The sequence below is a fragment of the Rhinatrema bivittatum genome, chromosome 7, assembly GCF_901001135.1.
Source record: "Rhinatrema bivittatum chromosome 7, aRhiBiv1.1, whole genome shotgun sequence".
NCBI lineage: Eukaryota > Metazoa > Chordata > Amphibia > Gymnophiona > Rhinatrematidae > Rhinatrema > Rhinatrema bivittatum.
The window spans coordinates 136,513,500-136,537,516 of NC_042621.1; the positions used below are offsets into that span (position 1 = coordinate 136,513,500).

Below are 24,017 nucleotides of genomic sequence, written 5' to 3' on the forward strand. Positions count from 1 at the left end.
CATTTTTCGGCGCCATTTTGGAAAATGGCGCCGGCTGAAGACGACAAGATTCAGAGCAGGAGCCCGTTCCGGACCGCTGCCGTTCCGGACCGCCGCTGGACCCGCAGGTTATTTAAGTTATTTGGGGGGGGGGTTCGGGAGGGTGGGGGATTTAATTTAAAGGGTCGGGGGTGGGTTTTAGGGGGTTTTAATGTGCCGGTTTTTCGATTTTTCGATTTTTCACGATTTTTAACGATTTTTCACGATATTTTACCCCCCCAAACGGCAACAATACGATTCCCTCCCCCTCCCAGCCGAAATCGATCGTTAAGACGATCGAGGACACGATTCACATCCCTAATATATTGTACTATTTTCATGTTGTTAAACACTTTGGGTTCGTTTTGGGTTTTTTTTTTAAGAAAATAGAAATAGAAATGGTTGAACAGAAGTAGTACTACTGTGCTTGGGATGTACAACATGGTATTTCTGATCAACACCATCTATCTTATGTCTCTGAGTATCATCAGATAAGATATGCAATATGTTTTATTTATGCATTTCAAGAGTACATTACACAAAGCTATGAAGAAAACATGTGTAGGTTATACAACATATACATAAGACATTTTTTAAAAAGAGGGGGAAAAAAATTACCCATGCACGTAAAGCCCCCCATTGGGGGAATCTGTTGTTGAAAAATAGAATATATATTTTTCATATTACCAAGTGTCTAAACTGATATACCTTATGATGGTCTATATGCTCTGCCCTATGAACATGCGTAACATTTCAATTATCCACAGAAACATCTTTCAAAAAGTTCTCCAGTTGAAGAACGTAAAAAAATACCAAAACAACAAAAAACAAAGACATTTCCTTTAATTTTAATCAAGCATTTACAAGAAAATGTAATAAAGGAATCAGCCCTGAGGTCTAAGACCCACTATTTCATCTGAAGAAAAGTCTTTCTTCTAAACTGTGTTGCATGTGCATAATCCAGAAATATTCTAATCTTCTGCCCAAAGAACAGCAAATGTCAAGTCCTCAGAAAAGTCCTCCACACCAGGTCTTGATCTGACTCATAAGCCAATGTGACAAAAGAGTGGCCAAAAAGTAATCTCATTATTAGAGATTCCAGAAAAGCTAATTCCAGACTATCCATCCTCTACATGGTATCCATTCTCCCTTCCTCCACATGCTCATTTCTAGAAGCTAAAAGTATGTAGAACATCTTGGAGACTGATGGCAATGACACAGAGGAAAACTTTAAATTCTCCAGTAGGAGCTTCTTGAACAGCTCCTGGGGTGACAATAGCCTGGTTTGGGGCAAATTTTAGGGAGTCTCAAATTCCAATTCCTTGTAGCAATCTCCAGCTGTTCAATCTGTTGTGGAGTATCAACTTGTCTTTGATAACAGTTACATTGGAAGACTGAAGAGCTGACGTCTGGCTTCCCAATATCCTCAATTTGTTTTTGTACTCCACTAAGATCTGGTTATGGCTTTCAAACTTGCATGCTAATTCTTCAGTAAATGCACAACATTGAGAAATAATGCTAGAAAGCATACCTTCAGTGTTTGTCATTACACACTGGATCTGCTCAAGGGTTCTTGGAAGCTTCCAGTGCTACTTCACCAGCATGGTACTCTGCCAGAGGGGGTAGAAATAACTGCTGGAACCAGAACTTCTCCACCTCTAGGGGCCTTTGCCTTGTTGCCTCTGAGCTTCCTCAAGCATCTTTTCTTGTGGTCCTAGTTCTAATCCAAGACCTGGCTTATGCGCTCCTCTGCCAACCTAAGCCCTTCAGGTAGGCCAGATAAAAAGTAGTTGCTTCTAATTGTCTCCCTGCCTCCTATGGCATCTGACTCCTCACCACTTCACTTTGGTTGAGCACCAATGCCAGGATATCAACATGATTAAACAGAAAGCGAGAGTGAAAAGGAGGAAACCATTCTCCAGAGCTTGGTTTAACATCACACTTGTTGCGGATCTTCCTGCTGCGTCCCTGCAAACAATTCTGGACTACAATTACACTGCAGGGCAAATAACATTGTCTACTGGACTTCAAACTGGTGCTGAAGGTTTTACCAGATATGAGAGAATTGTCTCCTTCCCATAGTTATGATTAAGAGGCAAAACCGATGGGCAGGAAAGCAAAGGAAGAATACCCTTGAATCCAGAGTATGCTCCTTCAGTATCTGGGCACGTCAGCCATATTGGGATTCCCCCAATATGCACTTCCTGAACGCAGATCAAATTGCTTGCATATAGAATACACTACTGGGGGAATTCTGCGCACAAAAACTTAAAATTCTGCAAAATTCTGCATATTTTATATTAGTCAAAATAACACAATTTACATGACAGTCTAAGTAATTACATTTTAAATTAATACAGAAAAAAAGTTATTACTTAAAAAGATGCAGAATTTAAAATATTTTGAGCAGAATTCCCCTAGAAATTCACTGTAAGAGTGTCCCTTCCACTCGCTCTCCCTACTCTTCTGGCCACTTTGCTCTCTCAGGCCCCAACTCCTCCACCTGCCAGATTCTCTCCCCTCCACTTCTAGGCTCAACCCCTTCCACTTTATTGCCACTCCCAGAGTTCAAACTCATTCTCAGGACTGCCCTTCACACAGGCTCCCTCTGTCCCTCCCTCTGTCAGACACATGCTCCCTCTCTCTAGTGCACATACATACACTCTCAATACAGGCTCCCTCATTCTCTCGCACATACACACTTCCCTCATACTGGGCCCTCTCTCTTGCATATACACCCACACAAGCTCCCTCTTTCTCTGTCACGCATACACCCTCTCTCAGACTGTGACTCTCTGACGCACTACCTTCACACAGGCTCTCTCACACATACACAATCCCTTCACTCAGGCTAGCACCCTCACATACACACAATCCCTTTTTCATACACACCAGGCTCCCAATCTCTCACACACATACACACTCCTTCACAATCTCCTCATATAGGCTCTCTCTTTCTGGCACCCACACTCAAGCACCCCCCTTGCTCTCTTTCATACCCTCCTGCTCACCCCCCTTCTCTCTCACCCCTCCCCTCTGCTCTCTCTCTTACACCCCCTCCTCCTCCCTCACCTCCCCTCCCCCCTCTCTCACACTCCTCTCCCCCCTCACACACACACTCACTCTCAGCAGGGCCTTCATCTATGCCGTGAGCGGAGCACGTCCCGTGGGGGCCTTTATCTTCGTTGCGAATGTGCATGCTCCATTTGTGGCACGCCAGGGCCTTCATCTTAGCCACACATGGTGCGCCGGGACCTCATCTTCGCCGCAAACGGCGCACTCCGTCGGGGCTTTTTATCTTCTATGCCATTTTTTGTACAGAATTTGGCAAGTCTGGTGGGGGGAGGAATTCTGCGCAAATTCTGCACTTCTCAGTAGCGCAGAATTCCCCCAGGACTAAGGATACTGATTAAATGCCCTTTGGCTGCAGATAGGCCCTCAACTTGAATCTGCATTATGTGGAATGCTCACTTAATGAAACAGGAGGTAATTATATAACATTTTTTACATACCGCCTTCTGGTTCAAAAACCAAAAGTAGTGCACAGTCAGTTAAAAAATACAATATTTATCTATCATTTATTTAAAATATTTATTTTTTTGCCTATAACTAAACGATTTGCAATATTTAACATTAAAATACAGATTATATTTACAATTTCAATATTTTTTTTTTTAATTATTTATTTCTCAATTTTCATGTCATAATACATTACGACAGACATACAATAGATTTATACAACCCTTATTTCAACATTTGACAATACTGTTTAAATTTCAATACTCAGAAATATTTGACTAAGGAAAATACACAACCAAAATACAGCAAATGTTGTGGAAACTAGACTTTTGCATAACTAAATTAAATAATATTCAGGAATTAAAGCCTGAGATCATTGGAAATCACAATTTGGAGATTAATAAGAAAAACCATACTTCTATTACATATGGTACAGTTATTGCAGTTCCCTTTGTATTGTACCTGATACTTCAGGGTACTATTGGGGAAGAGGCAGTTGGCTCTCTTGCCTCTACAAATTGGGTTAGATGTTCTATTTGGGAGAAGATAAAAGTCTCATTTCCCCGCTTGATTATACAACGGCAAGGGTATCTAAGCATATATGAAAACCCCAGTGCAGTTACCCTTGATCTTAATGCCAGAAAATCTTTTCTTTTTGTACGTGTGGAAGGGGCCAGATCTGGGAAGATTTTAACATCTTGTCCATAGTAGGTAACTGGGAATTTCTGAAAGTAAACTTTCATTAATTTACTCACATCAGCTGTAGTTAATAAAGAAACAATTAATGTATTTCGATCTATTACCTGTAAGGTAGAGTTTTCTAGAAAACTTGTAAGATTACTAGGTATTAATACAGCAGGATCTGAGGTTCTTTTCTTTACAAAAAACAAGAATTTATTGATGGAATATTATTCTCAGAAAAACCTAGAACCTCAGTAAAAAATCTTTTCAAAGAAATATATGGGATTTCTCCCACTATTTTAGGAAAATTCACAATCCTTACATTTAGTTGTCTCATATTATTTTCAAGGATTTCCAAACGCTTTAAACATGCAATCTGGTCCTTAACCACTAAATTATTTAAAGACTGTACAGTTCTTATGTTGTTTTCAGCTTCTTCTACTCTTGTCGTCATTTCGGTAACTTGTCTCTGTGTACCATGTAATTGTTGTTGTAAATTGGAGGATACAGAGTCTATTTTCTCCTCCAACCTATTCACAGTGGCATTCAAGCCACTTACCAAGTCCCAAATAGCCCCTAGTGTGACCGTCTCGGGCCTAGTTGTTAAGGGGTGCCTATCCATGGGATTTTCAGTTTGGGGAAAGTTTAGATGTAAACCTGCAGACACTGTAGTTGTTCCTTCTCCTCCATTAGAGGTTAATTCCGTGGGTTTACCCACTGAATTTGGTCCCAAAACAACTTCCCCAGATGTTTCTTTTTGTAACACTTTGTCAGTAGGCAAAGCTGCTACAGCTCCTTCTGGTCCACTTTGGATTGGAGGCGGTCTGTAATCAGGACTGAGGGAAGCCTCATCCTGGGAAGCCTCCTGTTCTCCTTTCAAGGGGCTCCCAAAGGGATCACCGGAACCCTCTTTCCCTAACTGCTGCATAAAACGGTCTATCTCAAGTTGAAGTAATGAAGGCAAGGGTTCCGAGGGGAAGGCCCTAACCTTGCCTTTTCGTTTAGCTGGCATAATAATTCTCAGAGAGCTCTATAAGGAATTTCAAAATGAGAAAGAGACGTTTTCTGTACCTTTTTTCCTTTTTCCTTGATCCCAGTAGTTGGAGTCCGTCTGCAAGGCTTCCTCTGTTAGACCGTCCAAATCCGGACTAAGCCGGACCAAGCCGTGCGCACCCCTTAGGTGCGCACGGCTTTGGCGGCGCGCCGGCGGCAGCGGGGCGCCGCACACGCGCCGATTTTGAGGCGCGTCTGGCTCCTCCCCTCGGGTCAGCCCTCTGTGCTGGTAAGCTGTTCCTGGCCTGACAGAGGCCCTGCACGGCACGGCAAGCTCCCGGCGTCCAGTCACTCTCGCGCCGGTTTTGAGGCGCGTCTGGCTCCTCCCCTCGGGTCAGCCCTCTGTGCTGGTAAGCTGTTCCTGGCCTGACAGAGGCCCTGCACGGCACGGCAAGCTCCCGGCGTCCAGTCACTCTCGCGCCGGTTTTGAGGCGCGTCTGGCTCCTCCCCTCGGGTCAGCCCTCTGTGCTGGTAAGCTGTTCCTGGCCTGACAGAGGCCCTGCACGGCACGGCAAGCTCCCGGCGTCCAGTCACTCTCGCGCCGGTTTTGAGGCGCGTCTGGCTCCTCCCCTCGGGTCAGCCCTCTGTGCTGGTAAGCTGTTCCTGGCCTGACAGAGGCCCTGCACGGCACGGCAAGCTCCCGGCGTCCAGTCACTCTCGCGCCGGTTTTGAGGCGCGTCTGGCTCCTCCCCTCGGGTCAGCCCTCTGTGCTGGTAAGCTGTTCCTGGCCTGACAGAGGCCCTGCACGGCACGGCAAACTCCCCCAATTTCAATATTTAATATTGAAATACAACTGTACTAAGTGATTTACAATATTTAATATTGAAATACAGATTAATATGAACAAAATAAATAATTACTATTTAATAAAACACAAGCTAAAACAGTACAAACAGTTTGTACACAAATTACATGTGGCTTGCTAACTCTATTTTCTTCCCCTTCAATGAGCCGGAGGAGTAATACCAAAAGCCTCTTTCAAAAGGACCCCTTCAACTGCTTACAAAATGCTAAAACATCAGTCAGGCTCCTCAATGATTCTGGCAACTTGTTCCAGAGTAGGCCCAATAAAAAAAAGAAAGGATGCTGCCTGGTCACAATTAATTTAATCAACCGGGCTGAGGGAAGGGCTAAAAGCCCTTTACTTGAAGAGCGGAGAGCTTGGGAAAGAGTGCAAAATTGCAGTAGCTCTGAAGGATAGTAATGAAAACCCCCCCTTTAGTGCCTTAAATACTAAAACTAACACATTGAATTACATAAAATAACATAAAATAAAACAACAAAACACTTAAGAGGTCGATATTCAAAAGCCATTTAGACGGATAACTAAAATGTTATCTGTCTAAATTGCTACCCAGTGATATTCATCACTGTATGTGGCTAAATTTTGTCACAAACGTCTGGGCGTTCCGGGGGCAGGTTGGAGGCGTTTCCGGGTGGCACAGTGTTAGCCACATAACTCTGATATTCGGAATGAGCTGCTTAACCTAAGCGTCTAACTCTGGTCGGGACATAGGGCTGTCCTAAAGTTGGCCGGTTAGAGATAGCTGGCTAACTTAAGATAGCCGGGTATATTCAGCGGCGTGACTGGCAGTTTAAATTTGTTATCAGGATTCATATCATATCTCCCCAGTACTCGCTGATCTACACTGGTTCCCGATAGCGGAAGGTATTAAATACAAGATTGCTATGATCACATTTAACCTTATTTCCTCTGATGCTTCACCTTGGAGCAATGCTCTTTTATGGTTTTATTGTCCATCCCGCCAGCTCCGCTCTGCACAACGAGGCTTGCTAGATGTGCCCTCACCTTTGCACACCAGACTGAGCGTTACCAGAGACTGTGCCTTCTCTGTGGCCGCCCTGGCTATCTGGAACTCTCTCCCATAAGCTCTACACACAGCAGACAGCGCCAAGAGTTTTAGGACCTTGCTAAAAATATGGCTGCTTAGACAAGCATTTAATTTAATTCACAGAAGGTTTCCATATTTTTCCGTCTTTGTTGATTCTGATTTTGTTATGTATTTATTGCTATGATTTATTTTTTTTAAATGTACATCGCCCAGGATATGGGCGATTAGTAAATTTAAATAAAAGATAAAGATAAAAAGACTTAATAGGAACCCAGCCCTTCTTCTTGCCTCCCAGAGCACTCTTGCTTTCCACTGCTGTTATAATGCAACCTGTGGTTTACGTCTATATTCCCTGTACGTACCTGGATCATTCCAGACCCTGGGTTATGTCACCAATCCAGCAGAGGGAGGCAGAGAAAACATTCTAATGACTCTGACGTAAACCCTGGAGCACCACCTGCAGCCAATCAGTATTTCTCTGTCTCCCAGCAGAGGTGGACGTTCCTAACCCCTGCAGTCTGTTATTTTTTAGTCAGGTAGTTTAGGAGTTAATTTTTTGCAGACTTTCTTTTTCTTTTGAAGAGAGCCTGTTCTTTTCATTTAAGTTATTTAAAAAAAAAAAAAAAGTTTTATTTTTTCTTCACAGCCGTTTCACTGCCTCCTGGGAGGTTGCCAAGTCCTGGGAGGACTATCCCTCCTGGTTTTTGAGGCTGCCGGAGTTGGGGAGGTTTTGAACCCAGCAACCACTCCTGGCAGGGGTGATACCGGGGGGCCCGGCTCACTCACCCTACTTGGAGCAGCTCCTGAAGGCCGCGGCGATTCGGTCAGGTAAAAAATAAAAATAATTCTTCACAGCTGAATCGTTTACTTACCTTTTGGTGTTCGGTGGGCCAGTGCCTTTGTTTTTCACCGGGGTTTCTTTTAGTTTATTTCATACTTTTTATTTTGCGCCGTTTTTTCTTTATAATACCGCATGGCGCGGCCTGCCACGCTTGTGGAGATGCGCGCGCGCGTCTCTCCAGGGAGAGTCTCTGTTCATCCTGTCTCCCCGGGGGGGAAGGCTCATCAAGTTTGCCGATAACAAAAGGGACTCTGCCACTTCGCGTGGCCCCAAAACCTCGGCCCAGCTGCTCTCCTGCCCCGGACTCATTTTGCTGCAGTGCGGGAACTGAGGCATTCCTGTCACCGCAGCCAGTGGTCCCTGGGGGGGGTGGGGGCGACAAGCCGCGCGAAACAGGGCCATATTTATCGGCTGAAAGCCTGGAGGAGATTTCAGATTCTTCTTCCTCTTCTCCTGCCTTTTCAGGGGATTTTCTTCGTTTTCTTCGCAAAGCTTACAAATCTAAGAAATTTCATAAGAGACATAAGAGTCTCTCATCTGAACAGAGGTTAAGGCCACGTTCCTCTAAAAGGACTAGTTCCACGGATTTGGGAGTGGGGTCAGCTTCAAAGCGTCCCCTTCGTCCGGATCAGACAATTTTTTCTTCTTCAGATGATTCTGAGCATGGCTCTTTATCTATCCCGGACAAGTCCTTGCTGGAGGGGGATTTAAATGAAGACCTTGCTTTGAGTATTAGTTCAGACCCTCATGTTGCGGATGGGGATGACCCCTAAGTAGTCCGCCTGTTTAGAAGAGAGGAACTTAGTCCCTTAATTCCAGCAATTTTACTGGAATTGGGTCTCGAGGCTCCAGTGAAGGATTCTCGGACGGGTGGCGTTGACCCAGTGTTGCTTGGCCTTAAAGGTCCCACGACATCATTTTCTTTTCATCTTTCTCTCACAGACCTTATACACCAGGAGTGGGATACTCCTGAGTTGGGGCTTAAGGTAGCACGAGCCATGGAAAAATTGTAACCATTACCTGAGGAAGCTTTGGAAATTTGAAAATTTCCTAAGGTGGATGCCGCTGTTTCAGCCGTCACTAAGAAAACAACTATTCCAGTAACTGGGGCTACGGCTCTTAAAGATCTCCAAGATCGTAAGCTGGAGGTTCAGCTTAAGCAAATTTTTTAGGTTTCTGCTCTTGGTGTGCGGGCGGCCATGTGTAGTAGCTTGGCTTTGCGAGCTGGACTAAGATGGGTCCAGGCTTTACAAAACAATTCTTCCCTCTCTGAAGAGGAAGTTGCTCAGGCTGGTAGGCTGGAAGCTACAGTTGCTTATAGTGCAGATGCTTTATATGATCTCATTAGGACCTCGGCTCGCTCTATCATTGCTTCTGTATCGGCTCGCAGACTTCTCTGGTTGAGGAATTGGTCCGCAGACGCATCCTCCAAAGCTCAATTAGGGGCTTTACCCTTTAAGGGAAAATTATTATTTGGTAAGGAATTGGAAGATTTAATTTTGTCCCTAGGGGAAAATAAGACTCACAAATTGCCAGAGGACCGTCCTAGACCTAGAAGCTCTTTTTCATCTCGCTCTCGTTTTCGGTCTAACAGAAGATTTCATTCTTCTCATCCGTCGGCTCCTCCAGCTAAACAGTCTTCAGGTAGACAACAGAATTGGTCTCAGTCCTTTCGTGGCCACCGCTTTGGTAGACCTGGAACTTCCCAAGTCTCAGGAGGCACAAAGTCTGTCCAATGAGATAAGGCCGGTCCTTTCTCCGGTTCCCGTCATAGGGGGCAGGCTGTCTCTGTTTTACGGAGAATGGGCCAGATGTACGTCGGATCAATGGGTTCTATCCAAGACTCGCTATAGCGTTTAAGTGACCTAGGAGCTATAGTTCCAGTTCCAACATCAGAACATCGGAAAGGTCGTTATTCAATTTTCTTCGTTGTTCCCAAAAAGGAAGGAACCTTTCGTCCCATTCTCGATCTCAAAAGGGTCAACCGTTGTCTAAGGATTCCATAGTTCCGGATGGAGACTCTTCAGTCTGTCATAGCTTCGGTTCACAGAGGAGAATTTCTAGTATCTCTTGACCTCACCGAAGCTTATCTTCATATCGGCATTCGATCCGATCATCAGAAGTTTCTTAGGTTTTGCATTCTAGGGCAACATTATCAATTCAGGGCTCTCCCGTTCAGAGTAGCCACAGCTCCCAGAACATTTACCAAGATAATGGTTGTGGTGGCTGCTTAACTCAGGAAGGAGGGCCTGTTGGTACATCCGTACCTGGACGACTGGTTGATTCAAGCGAAGTTGGAATCTCTTTGTTATTATACAATCAACAGGGTAATCAGCCTTTTGCAGTCTCTAGGCTGGGTGATCAAAGAAGACAAGAGTCACCTATTACCTTCCCAATCTCTGGAGTTTTTGGGTGCACAGTTCGACACTCAAGGGATAGTGTTCCTTCCAGAGCATCGCCTTCTCAAGCTTCAATCACAAATTCAAGACTTACAGTCTATTCCTATTCCTTGTGTGCAGGATTACTTGACAGTTTTAGGTTCAATGACCTCTACTCTGGAGTTGGTTCCCTGGGCCTTTGCGCACATGAGACCACTTCAGTCTGCATTGCTTTCACGCTGGAATCCGGTTTCTGAACTATACCACCTTCACCTTCCTCTTACAGAGACGGCTCGTTCCAGCCTAGATTGGTGGTTACAGACAGCAAATCTGCAACGACGTGTACCGCGCTAGAGATTCCGGAATGGACTGTGGTCACTACCGACGCCAGTCTTTCAGGCTGGGGAGCAGTATGTCAGAATACATCTGTTCAGGGTCAGTGGTCCGAAGAGGAAGCGCAGTGGTCGATCAATCTTTTAGAGACCAGAACGGTTCGTTTAGCCTTAATCGCTCTTCAACCTCTCCTTTGTGGGAAGTCGGTACGGGTTCTTTCCGACAATGCAACCATGGTAGCGTACATCAACCATCAGGGAAGAACCCGAAGCTTCCTGGTAGCTCAGGAAGCACAACAGCTGATCGCCTGGGCGGAGCAACATCTGCTCAGCATCGCAGCCTCACACATTGCCGGGGTGGACAACATTCAAGCCGACTTTCTCAGTCGGCATCATCTCGACCCAGGCGAGTGGGAACTGTGCGAGGAAGCCTATTAAATGATATACAACAGATGGTCCACTCCGGCAATGGCTCTCATGGCCACATTTCAGAATGCCAAAGCCCTTCGGTTCTTCAGCTGCAAGAGGGAAAGAGGAGCGGAAGGAGTAGATGCTCTGGTACTTCCTTGGCCAAGGGATGTTCTTCTCTACGTGTTCCCTCCCTGGCCTCTGATCGGCAAGGTTCTGCGTCGGACAGAAGTTCAACAAGTCGACGTTGTCTTAGTGGCTCCGGAGTGGCCACGCCGTCCGTGGTTCGCGGACCTGGTCAGACTAGCACTGGACGGTTCCCTTCGATTTCGAGATCTTCCGTGCCTTCTGTCTCAGGGTCCGGTTTGTTTGGAAGAGGTCGAACGCTTCTCTCTAGCGGCATGGCTTTTGAGAGGCGTCGGTTAAAGAATAAAGGTTATTCAGATGCTGTAGTGACTACTTTATTGCGTTCTAGAAAACCTTCTACATCTTTGGCTTATACAAGGGTGTGGAAGGTTTTTGAATCTTGGTGTAATGAACATCAAGTAGATCCAGTTCACTCTTCTGTATCCAATATTTTATCTTTTTTACAAGATGGATTAGCCAAGGGTTTGTCCTGTAGTTCCTTACGGGTACAAGTGGCAGCACTTGGATGTTTTCGTGGTAAGGTTCAGGGATTATCCTTGGCTGCGCATCCAGATGTAGCGCGTTCTCAAAGGTGCGCAACATCTACGTCCTCCATTTCGGAATCCTTGTCCTGCTTGGAGTTTGAATTTGGTTCTTAGGGCTCTGTGTTCGGCTCCCTTTGAACCCCTTAATCATGCAACTTTGAAGGATCTCACATTGAAGGTGGTGTTTCTTGTGGCCATTTCTTCAGCTCGCAGAATTTCAGAGTTGCAGGCCTTGTCTTGCAGAGAGCCTTTTCTCATTACAGACTGTACCATCTTTTTTACCTAAGGTAGTATCTTCTTTCCATTTAAATCAGTCCATAGAGCTTCCGGCTTTTCCGTGTTTAGATCGTTTGGATCCTTCCTCTAGGAAACTTAAAAAATTGGATGTACGACGAGCTCTGTTGCGTTATCTTGAAGTTACAAACAATTTTCGATTGTCTGATCATTTGTTTTGTTTTGTGGAGTAGCCCTCGCAAAGGTCATAAGGTTTCGAAGGCTACGATTGCTCGTTGGTTAAAAGAGACAATTCGTTCAGCTTATCTTCTAGCTCGTCGTGACCTTCCCGAAGGGTTGAGAGCTCATTCTACTAGGTCACAGGCTACCTCTTGGGCAGAATGTCAGTTAGTTTCTCCTCAGGAGATTTGTAAAGCAGCGACTTGGAAGTCGTTGCATACTTTTGCTCTTCATTACCGCTTGGATGTTCACGCTCCAAGTTCGGCAGCCTTCAGAGAGAGTGTTCTCCGAGTGAGACTCTCTGGGTCCCACCCTAATTGAATCAGCTCTGGTACATCCCAGGGTCTGGACTGATCCAGGTATGTACAGGGAAAGGAAAATTGGTTCTTACCTGCTAATTTTCGTTCCTGTAGTACCATGGATCAGTCCAGACGCCCACCCTTTATGTCTGTGTATTATATTTATCTTTTCGGAGAGTCCGCTCATTCACTGATTGGGTGATTAAACCGCCTTTTCATGCTGTCTATTTTTCTTAATATTTTCTTGTTTATTGCCAAGATTTTTTTGTGGGGGATTCTGCTTCCATTTAGGATTTGTGAGTTGGAAATTCATTCTCCTGTTTAGATAGCTAGTTAATATGTTAGTAGTTAAATTTCTGCTTTGATACTGGTTAATACTGATTGACTGCATGTGGTGCTCCAGGGTATACGTCAGAGTCATTAGAATGTTTTCTCTGCCTCCCTCTGCTGGATTGGTGACATAACCCAGGGTCTGGACTGATCCATGGTACTACAGGAACGAAAATTAGCAGGTAAGAACAAATTTTCCTTTCAGGCCACATCATCCGCTGCATTCACCTTCTCTTTTTGCTTTAAACTGATGAAGGGAGGGTAGCTCTGGAAAGCTAGTCAGAAATGTATAAAGTTAGCCCAATCAAAAAGTTATCAGCTACAACTTTTTTTTGTTGATATTCATTTCTACATTTCCATGTCTCATCTGAGAACAAAGCAAAGTGACAGCCAAATCCCTTTTGAAAATAAGGCTCACACAGTTTAAATCTTGAGCATTTCAAAAGGACTGCCCTGAAAAGAAAAAAAAAAATTATGATCGGCGCTCACCATCAACAACTGCTTCCTGCTTGGAGAGAGACTCATCGGGGTTATTCTCCATCTGTAACGGCACTGACTGCTTTGCCTCATCGGTTTCATCATCCTCTGGGGTGACCAGTTTCATCAGGCTCTGGTTACACACATTTGCCACCTCTTTAATGCCTGACAAAGCCATTTTAAGGAACACTTAAGGGTAGGTGCTGGGTCAACCTGAAGCAGCATTTTTCTTGCTTCCAAAGATGAACTATACTCTGTTTATCTCCACAGAGAGTTCAGAACAGAAATGCAGTTCAAACCTAAAGCCTGCGTGTACTTTCACTTTGAAAACTGCCACAGAAGGTGCTGGGGGGGGGGGGGGGGCAATCATTGGAGGTTAAACAAGACAGGTCTTTTTGGTTTATCATTTGATGGGAGTCCTTTGTCTTACCCTACGTTTATTAGTGGGGTTAATCTTTCAAGTGGGGAGAGAAAAGGAGAAAAAAAAAAAAAAGAGATGGCATAGTTTAAATCCTGTCCCCCTCCCTGATTTACAGAAGAAGTCAGATATTACTTTTAAGAAGAATATTACTCGAGGACTTAGCTTCATCTTTGCAACACGTGGAAGGGATAGTAAAGGGCCGTGTGGTACAATATTGTCAATCCTCGACTGATGCTGCGGCTCAGATTGAGGCTCATGCTTCTTTATTAGCGTCTCATTCATCCCATCTGGAGTCCCTCACAAATCAAGGTACTGAATTGTCTTTTTTGCAAAGTATTTTCATTAAAAGTAATATGTACCTTCATACTAGATCTGAGATGTCCCAAAGGTATAGAAATTAGCTATTTGTTAATTTTCCCCAGAAATAAATGTATATCACTGTATGAAATGGTTAAGAGAGACTTTTCTGAAAATTGGAAGATTTTACTTCAGAATATTCCACCTATGTGTACGATTTATTGTATTTCCTCTCAGAGTCATGGTTCCACCGTTCAAGGTGGTAATGACGTTTTAACCTCTTCTGATAGGCTAGATGTTATCTGTTAATTAGAAAATTCCCAGGAGGCTAATTTGACTCGGAAAACCTTGATAGTTCATTTTGCTATGGAAATGGACAGTGATTTAGTTTTGAAAAGCTTTTCTTTAGAAATAGATTGCTCCCTTTTTCAGGGGAGAAAGTTCATGTTTTTCCTGCCCGTCTAAACATACACAAATGCAACAGAAATCTTTCTTCAATTGAAATCCCAAGCGGTGGGCTTGGGAGCGTCTTTTTTTTCTTAAAATTTCCCTGTAAGTGTGTAGTCATATACCAAGGGAATGAATTTGTTTTCCTTCTTTCAAAGCAGTTAAAAAGATTTCTTGAGGGTAAGTATAATTTGGTACAAAATGTGTTAATGTGAAGCTGTAAACCGATATGAGGAAAGTTGTTGTGTGTTTGCCAGTTGTTAACACTTCTCTCCGTTTACTGGACTTTAGTTTTTCTTATAATGGTTATTACATTTTGGTGTATTTCTTGAGCTCTCTCTTTCATAAGGAAACTTTACCTGTACTACAAGGTTATTTTTGTACGTACTAATACAAAATTCTATAAATAGAAAGTTAAAAAAAATTGCCATAGATATAAAGTATTTCACACACAAAGATTCACCCGGTGTATATTTTTATATATATATAATTGTTTTTTATCTGGGTAATATTCTATATACCTGCTCAGCAACCAATCTTAATAATTTTTTCTTCTTTTATTCTTTACTTACAAATATAGTATAAACGCCGCCAGGAATGGTAGAGAAGACGGAGGTTCCATGGAGCACCGGAGAATTTAAACATCATTTCTACAAAGAAAATTACCTACTAAAGAATGAACAGACCCTGAGGAAGACAGCAACCAGCAAATGTCGAAACTTGCGCAAGTCGGGAGTAAAAGAGACATTCTTTAAAGCTAAGTAATGCTTATTTGGTCCTGGGACGGCTTGAAAAAGAACAAAAATTGAAAAGTGCCAATCACAGAAAGAAGATTTTATTTAATAATGAAAAATAAAAATTTATAGAAAAAGAATGGGGTTAATATTCTGTAACCCAGCTTAGCATTTAACATATAAATTTAAAATAAAAATTGGAGGCGGAAGGTGTGTTGATGATTAGAGGAAAAAACATTGGCACCTGGATGGTAGCTTATAACATATGAAACCATCTCCTGCCCTCCTTAAAAAAATTTTTGTAAGTAAAGAATAAAAGAAGAAAAAATTATTAAGATTGGTTGCTGAGCAGGTATATAGAATATTACCCAGATAAAAAACAATTATATATATAAAAATATACACCGGGTGAATCTTTGTGTGTGAAATATATTATGCTCATTTGGTGAGGATCTATATTAGTTAGATATATATATAAAGTATGCACACTAACTTGCATCTGCTTTTTCGCAGGGGAGAATTTTGTTTGAAGGTCTGAACTTAAAAACCCCATCTACGCACACACGAAGCAGAGCCCCGGGAACACCACTTCTCAGTGTGGCTACAAGTATATACACACCGTGAAAGGATGCACAAACTTTTATTCACGTTGAGGGTGCACAAGTTTTAGACAACTGATTTATGCAGGTAAAATTCTTTTTACCTGTGGGAATGGCTTTGAAGAGGGCCCTGTCTGTAATCGGGGGGGAACTCCACTTAATTCTTCATTCCAGTAATGTTCTGTTTTAGGACAAGGCCACCATAGTTCCCTCCATTTTATAGCCACTAGATTTCCCTGCCATCCTTTCAGATGACTTCTCAGGGAGTATATAGTACCATCTAAAAAGGATTTGGGGATAGATTCTTGTGGGTTCCCAGCATATAACGAAACATCACTTGTGAATAATGCAATTTTATGTTCTCTGCCCTCCCCCCATATACTCAATTCCCTAGTTTGTCTAATTTTTTCCACCGGGGGTTCCATCACAATTACAAATAACAATGGTGAAAAGGGGCAACCCTGTTGTATACCTGTACTATAAAATCCCCCCAAACTTTCTTATTAATTGGCATGGCTGCCTTCAGCCTGTCATGCATAGCCCTTCTCCATCACACAAAATCTAGGCCTGCTCCTACTTCCTGAAGCACTTCCAGCATAAAACTCCCACTCAGCTCTAGCAATTGCTTTTCCAGCATTGATCGATAAAAGGCTAGAATCCCCCTCCCATGGATCAAATGTTAACAGCTCCTGGTCAACCTTGAACAAAGGCCTCTCAGTTTGCTATAGATAGTTTTTCCATCTTCAAAACCATGGCTGGAATTTTGGAAAAATATTTTAGAGTCATGATTTAAGTGAGAAATGGGTCTCTTAAGTATTGTACTTGGAAGCATCTTTGCCCTCCTTATGAATAACCAAAATTAAAAGCAGTCAGCATACATTCCAGAAGAGGTTTTTCCTTATAGAACAAAAATTTGAAATACCTGCAAATCTAGGAGCCAATTGAGATTTATAAAGTTTATGGAAACATAATGGAAATCTATTCACTAAGGGGTAGATCTTAAAAAAGTACGCTGGATTTTATAAGATACGCGCGTATCTTATAAAATCTGGGGTCGGCGCGCGCAAGAGGGTGCACATTTGTGCAACCTGCGCGCACCAAGCCCAGCGCGCGCTGCCTGTTCCCTCCGAGGCCGCTCCGATTTTGGAGTGGCCTCGGAGGGAACTTTCCTTCGCCCAACCCCCCCCCCTACTTTGCGCGCGCCGGCCGGCAGCCCCACTCCGTGTTCCAGTCCCGGGGGCTGGTCCGGATGCCTCGACCACGCCCCCGGGCTGGCGCCACGCCCCTGGGCCCGCCCCCAAAATGCTGAGTCGTTTCGGGAATGCCCCCAACATGCCCCCTCCCCGCCCCTTTTAGAAAGCCCCTGGACTTACGCGCGCCCTGCGGCTCTGTGCGCGCCGGTGGCCTATGCAAAATAGGCCACCGGCGCGCAGGCCTTTTAAAATCCGCCCCTAAGAACATAAGAAATTGCCATGCTGGGTCAGACCAAGGGTCCACCAAACCCAGCATCCTGTTTCCAACAGAGGCCAAACCAGGCCACAAGTACCTGGCAATTACCCAAACACTAAGAAGAACCCATGCTACTGATGCAATTAATAGCAGTGGCTATTCCCTAAGTATAAATGATTAATAGCCAAGAACTTATCCAAACCTTTTCTGAACCCAGCTACACTAACTGCACTAACCACATCCTCTGGCAACAAATTCCAGAGCTTTATTGTGCGTTGAGTGAAAAATAATTTTCTCCGATTAGTCTTAAATGTGTTACTTGCTAACTTCATGGAATGCCCCCTAGTCCTTCTATTATTCGAAAGTGTAAATAACCGAGTCACATTTACTGGTTCTAGACCTCTCATGATCTTAAAGACCTCTATCATATCCCCCCTCAGCCATCTCTTCTCCAAGCTGAACAGCCCTAACCTCTTCAGCCTTTCCTCACAGGGGAGTTGTTCCATCCCCTTTATCATTTTGGTTGCCCTTCTCTGTACCTTCTCCAGTGTAACTATATCTTTTTTGACTATGAAACCGCAGCTAGTAAGGATACTCTTTTTCCGATCATCATAAGACAGGCAAGGAAGAACGGCAGTCAGGATCCCAGAAGCATAAGGTAGCATCACCCTGCCAGCCAGCTGGATAAATTCCCTTATCCACGACATGGCCGTCAGTTGGATTAGGTCATCTAAAAGTTGGAGAGAAGAAAGAGACAAAATGGAGGTACATTCAGTACAAACAAAGCAATTTTGGGAAGAATGCAACATTCTAGAAAATTTGCTGTCACTTATAATGATAACTGTATAGACAAATTCCAAAACTTTACCATGTATCAATCTACATCAATATGTCAACTTTGCAATATATCATCCTTATGATAAGTAAGTTACAACCTTGCAATACTCCATATTTGAGAAAAATAATCAGTCTCCAACAGTCAACTCAGCACCTAAAACAGTCAATAATTTAGGAGCATGAAGGTAGAAAAAGACCATAAGGTCTACATAGTCTGCCCATCTATACAGTTAAAGATCTAAACATGCATATGTTAGAGGATAGGGAAGATATGATAAAGACATTTAAATACCACCAAGATACCAAGGCACAGGAGGCAAACCTTTTTCAATGGAAAGGAGATTCTGGAACAAGAGGTCATGGGATAAGGATGAAACGGGGTAAACAAGGGAGTAATCTAAGGAAATATTTCTTTACAGAGGTGAATGCATGGATCAGCCTCTCAGTGGAGATGGAGACTAGGAAAATATCTGAATTCAAAAAAGCCTGAAACAAATACAGGGGATCTCTGAAGGATGGTAGGGATAATATATTATTTATTTTTAATTGATTTATATTCTGTCTTTCAGCCACTTCAAAGCAGATTACATGAAAAGATAAGAATTGCTATACTGGGTCAGACCAAAGGTCCGACCCCAAGGTTTAAAAGTATGCGAAACCGAAGAGGAGCCTTCCCCCCCCTTCCCAAAAGGCACCTGGAGCATACCCCCTCGCGGGAGAGTCGGGAGGCAGACTCTCCACACGCTAGACAAGAAAGTGGCCGGGCATGAGCAGCCGCGATGTCAATTAAAAACAACTGACCGGGGAGCCCCTGAGGAGCTGAGCGGGAGATTGAACCCCACTCCCCCCTCACAAAAAGCTGCTGCCTTACTATTTTTTTTTTATTCACAGAGACAGGGGAAAAGACATCCCTGACAGTCCAAGCGAGGAATATACATCTCGGGGGACAGCAGCAGAGAAAATGGGAAGAGGGACTGGCGCCACCAGTATCACCCACACTAGGTCACCTGGAAGAGAACCTAGGCTGATAAAAATCAAGGGGCAAAGCCCCCCTAGGAACCCCAAGAACGAGGGAGATAGAATTGTCAACCCTAACACAGTACGTCAAAGAAAAATTTCTCTGTAAAATTCTTTTTTTTTTTTTTTAAATATGTAAGAAATATGTAAAAGTGTACTTGCGTGAGCTTGCTCCAGAAAGAAAGAAGAAAACACCAAAGAGCACAGAGGGCAAGCTAACAGGGAACCACAGGGTGAGCTGTTCCACCTGCTGGAGACAGACAAATACTGAGGGTTCCAGGGTGGGTTCCGTCCTTATATGGGCATGCCTCAGAACTCTGGTCTGTCTCCACCTGCTGGGTACGCACCTCCATTTTTGTTAGGAAAGTAAATAAAGGGAAGAGGAAACAGAGGCTGCTATGGTTTGTTTGTTCTTTTAAAGACGTAGCTGAAAAAGTAAGGGAGAAAAGGTTAGCGTTTATAAATTACAAGAGATAGCAAGAGGAGGAAGACAAGCTACAATATCTTGTATAATTAAGAGAAGCTGGGAAAGTAGTCAGGAATTCAAGAAAACATGGGATAACTACAGGGAATCTCTAAGGAAGTGATGGGAATTATAAAGCTAAATAATTGGGTGGATAGGCAGACTAGATGGGTCATACAGTCTTTCTATTGTCATGTTTTTGTTTCTTTTTTTTTTGTAATTCAAACTTTATTAGATATTAAGCATAACCAGAAAGCAAACATGATGTATTAAACTGTCACCTGTACAATATTTTCAGATTACAAAAGTGGCACATAATTACATAATATCTATTACTAGCAAATTACTGTAACCATACTTTACATGTCATATCAATCATTGGTATTCCTTATTGTAATACAATAAAACTTGTGTTTCCATTTAGTCTCATTTATTTTGTCCCAAAAACCAAAGCCCAGCCCCCCTCCCGGGACCGCAATTCAACGGAAACCAAGCCTCTCCATAATCTATGGAGCAGATATATCTTCTAAAAGGGGAAAGAGGTCCTCAACAATGTATTTGCTTATTCCTCCATTCCAGATAAGAGGACCAGGTCTTTTGAAATGCTGGTACCCTTTTATGTTTATAAGCAGTGATTTTGCACAATCTATAGAGTTTGTCAGTGCAGTTTTGGAGTAGGGATAGGGCTAGGGTTGGCACTAAGCTTTTCCTCCATTTTCTGGTCATTTCACATCTAGCTGCTGTAGAAATAAATTTTAGAAGTCGCTGTTTATTCCCTGTGGCATATGGGTAATTTAACAATGCTGTTTTAGGTGTCAATACAATCTCAATTTGGGTAATCGCGCTCAGCCACTTAGATATACCCTGACACAGTTTTTTTGATTGCTGGACATTTCCATCACAAGTGAAAGAACATTCCACATTCACCACATCCCTTCTAGCACCTATCTGACACACTGGGATAGATTTGATGAAGCTTTGATGGAGTATAATACCATCTATATAAGAGTTTAAGCCCACTCTCCACTAAAGTGGTAGATTATCAGGCCCTTACTCAGCATGCCATATGTGCTAGGCCAAAAATCCTCCTCTTACTCTTCTCTGAAATCTGTCTCCCATGCCCACACAAAAGTAGGTGTGTCTTTAGGTTCCTGATTCAATAATTTATAAATCTTGGACATTATTTTCTGTGTTCTATCTGCTGTTTTACAATATACCTCAAACATGGTGACATTTTTGGCAAGATCCTGTTGTATCACTGGTGTCTGTAGAAAGTGCCAAAGTTGCAAATAATGAAAATACTCAGACTGAGGTAGATCATATCTATTCTGAAATGTATTAAAATCTAGCCAGCCACTATTTTCCCACATCTGTGCACAGCTATAAATACCTTTCTTTATCCAAGTAGAAAAAGATTGAAAGACCCTCCCCCTTCCATAAAGTCTTACGGTAGTAGAGGAAGGAATTAATTGACCAAACCTTAGGGCCCACTAAAATAGACTTCCACCTATTCCACGATTGCAAAGTGTGAAATAGTGTGTCAGGAAATGCTTGAATAGGTGACCATGTCATTCTGGGTTTCCAAGGTAAGGCCTGTAACAGGACATGGTCAACAATGGCCTGCTCAAGAGTCACCCATTGTTGACATGGTGTCATCTTATGCCAATCAACGATTGCTCTTAACTGGGTCACAGCGTGATACCATGAAAGGTTGGGTACAGCCAAACCACCTTGCAATTTGGGTTGAGAAAAAGCTCTTTGGGCTATCCTAGGGTGTTTCCCTTTCCAGATAAACTTCATTATCCTGCGTTGCCATTTTTTTCAATAATTCTGATGGAATATTGTAAGAGATGGTCTGAAACAGATAGCTAAGCCTGGGGAGGATATTCATTTTTAAGGTTGCAATATGACCCAACCATGATATGTGGTAACGATCCCACTCCTCTAGATCCTGGTAAATACAAGTGATTAAGGGTGAATAAGTTGAAAAATGTCCTTCCTAGCATCAATATAAATACAGAGGTATTTAATTTTTTCCTTTGCCCACTTGAATCGGAATCTTTAAGTTCTTTTTCCTGTATATCCGGAAGTGTTATGTTGAGAATCTCAGACTTATCCCAGTTTATTGAAAACCCGGACACGGCACTAAACTGCTCAATATCCTTGACAATCTCTGGCATGGATGTCATAGGCTCTGTGATTGTGAGGATCACATCATCTGCAAACATAGCTAGTTTTGAGGAAAAAACTCACCGACTTGTATTCCACTAATTCTGGGATTCTCCCGAATTTTTTGAGCTAGGGCTTCTATGAATAAAAGCAAATAGGGGTGGGAATAGGAGGCATCCCTGACGCATACCACGTTCTACCTGGAAAGTTGCGGAATATCCCCCATTAACTTTTATGCAAGCCTGAGAAGCGTCAGAGTTTATTCAGCCATTTTATAAAGAAAGGACCGAACTTCATTTTTTAAGCACTTTGAACAGGTATGGCCAATGGACCAAATCAAAGGCCTTTTCTGCATCCATGGCCATTAATAGTTTTGACTTCTGACTTAGATGGACAGGTCCCTGCCCAATTTGCGGTATATAAAATCTTTTAAATAAATACAAAATAAAATTAATAGGAAGGGGAGATTTTGCTGTTTCACCCACCATATAGAGTCTAGGATTTTCCGGACGTTATCTGAAGCCATGCTTCCAGGTATAAAGCCCGCTTGGTCTGGGTTTATAATGTGTGCTATGAAGCTATTAAGTCTAGTCGCTAAAATTTTGGCTAATAATTTTAAATCTATGTTAAGGATGGAAATAGGTCGGTACGAACCACAATTAGTGGGGTCTCATCCAGGTTTAGCTATTATTGTAATCCCAGCCATGTTAGTGTTGGACAGGGATCCTTCAGAGCGTAGTGCATTGAACATGTTAGAGGGAGAACCAGGTCATTTGCAAAGCATTGATAGAAGCGGGCCGAAAAGCCATCAATAGCTGAGTTAGCTTTATATAGCTCAGAGTACAATCACAAAAATCGTTGTCGAATGTCATCATTAGAGGTAAGTATACTGCCATTATCTTTGATTTTTGTGACTGTACTCTAAGCATTTCGCTTTCAATTTATTAGCTAAAATTTTCACAGCTTTATTCCCAACTTCAAAGTAGATTTGCTTAACCTGGTCCATAGAATGAGCAATTCTAGCTGCATCTAGGTCTGCAATTTGAGACTTACATGCTTCAACTTTTTGTCTATTTTCCTGTGAGGGATCATGCTTATGATTCCTTTCAAGATGAGTTAACTGTTTCATTAAGTTCTCTCTCTCTCTCCTGGAACTCCCTCTTCTTAACGAAAGAGGCTCTGGCTATCAATTTACCACATAAAACTGCTTTCAAGCAGTCCCTCACAATAATTGGAGAAGTAACATCTACATGGTTGAATTTTAAATACTCCAATATGTCATCTCTACACTGTACAACATATGTTTCATCTTCCAAGAGGCTATTGAGTCTCCAAAAGCGTTGACCCTTATATTTGGGAAAATTAAATGTCTGCCCAGACTGGGGAATGATCAGACCATGTTATAGGCTCTATATGTATCTTTAGAAGCAGATTTACTAATTCCTTGTCCACAAAATAAAATCTATCCTTGAATAGGTATTATGAGGCTTAGAGAAAAAGTAAAATCCTTTGACTTGGGGTTAACAAACCGCCAAGTGTCAATTAAATGGTATCTTGTCAAAAACCTCTTAAACTGCTTGCAGTCTAATTTGGAGACAGAACCATAGCCTCCTGAGTTAGCAATATGTGGGTTTATAGCATTGTTACAATCCCCCGCCAGAATAAGATATCCTTCGGCCTGGGTCATAATAGTATCTGCTAAATTTGAGAAAAGCCCTCCTTGTTGTACATTGGGAGCATAGAGGCTTAGCAATGTATATGTTTCCCCGGCCACGTTTATTATTACCATTATAAACCTTCCCTGTGGATCCCGGTGGCACCCCATGAGCTCAAAGGCAAAATCCTTCTGAAAAAGAATCCCGACCCCTGTATACCTTGCCCTCTTCGAACTATCTGACCAATATTGCATAGGATACAAATCTGAGAGCATCAAATGCTCAAATCTCCCTTTCATATGAGTCTCTTGTATAGCAACATTTGCCTTATGGAGATCTGTTAGCAATTTCCTCTTGCGAGGGGAGTTTAACCCTTTAACATTTAAGAATAATATTTTGAAGGAAGCCATTATCTCCTAGTATAACAGTAGTCCTAATGCCAAAATTATAGCTACTGATGCCCTCCTCCACTGGTACTCTGTTAGCTTTGACTTCTGATCGCGCTATCCATACCTGAGAAGCCCCTTTTAAAATAGCTGAGGCGTTGGAATCTACATCTAAATAGACAACTACATATCCTATACGCTCAGGGCCAGATTTTAAATGCCCTGCGCGC

General features: G+C 42.8%; 1 protein-coding gene across 6 annotated transcripts in view; it reads right to left on the bottom strand.

Moving 5' to 3' along the window:
* The window catches only part of VAC14 (VAC14 component of PIKFYVE complex), a 525,003-nt gene that overhangs the window by 448,062 nt on the left and 52,924 nt on the right, over positions 1 to 24,017 (bottom strand). For all 6 annotated transcript variants that reach the window (XM_029609234.1, XM_029609230.1, XM_029609228.1 and 3 more), the window contains exons 9-10: positions 17,856 to 17,990; positions 13,326 to 13,478 (exon numbers count right to left, since the gene is read on the bottom strand). In XM_029609234.1, coding sequence (XP_029465094.1) covers positions 13,326 to 13,478; positions 17,856 to 17,990 — 288 coding nt within the window. The remainder of the gene's footprint in view (positions 1 to 13,325; positions 13,479 to 17,855; positions 17,991 to 24,017) is intronic.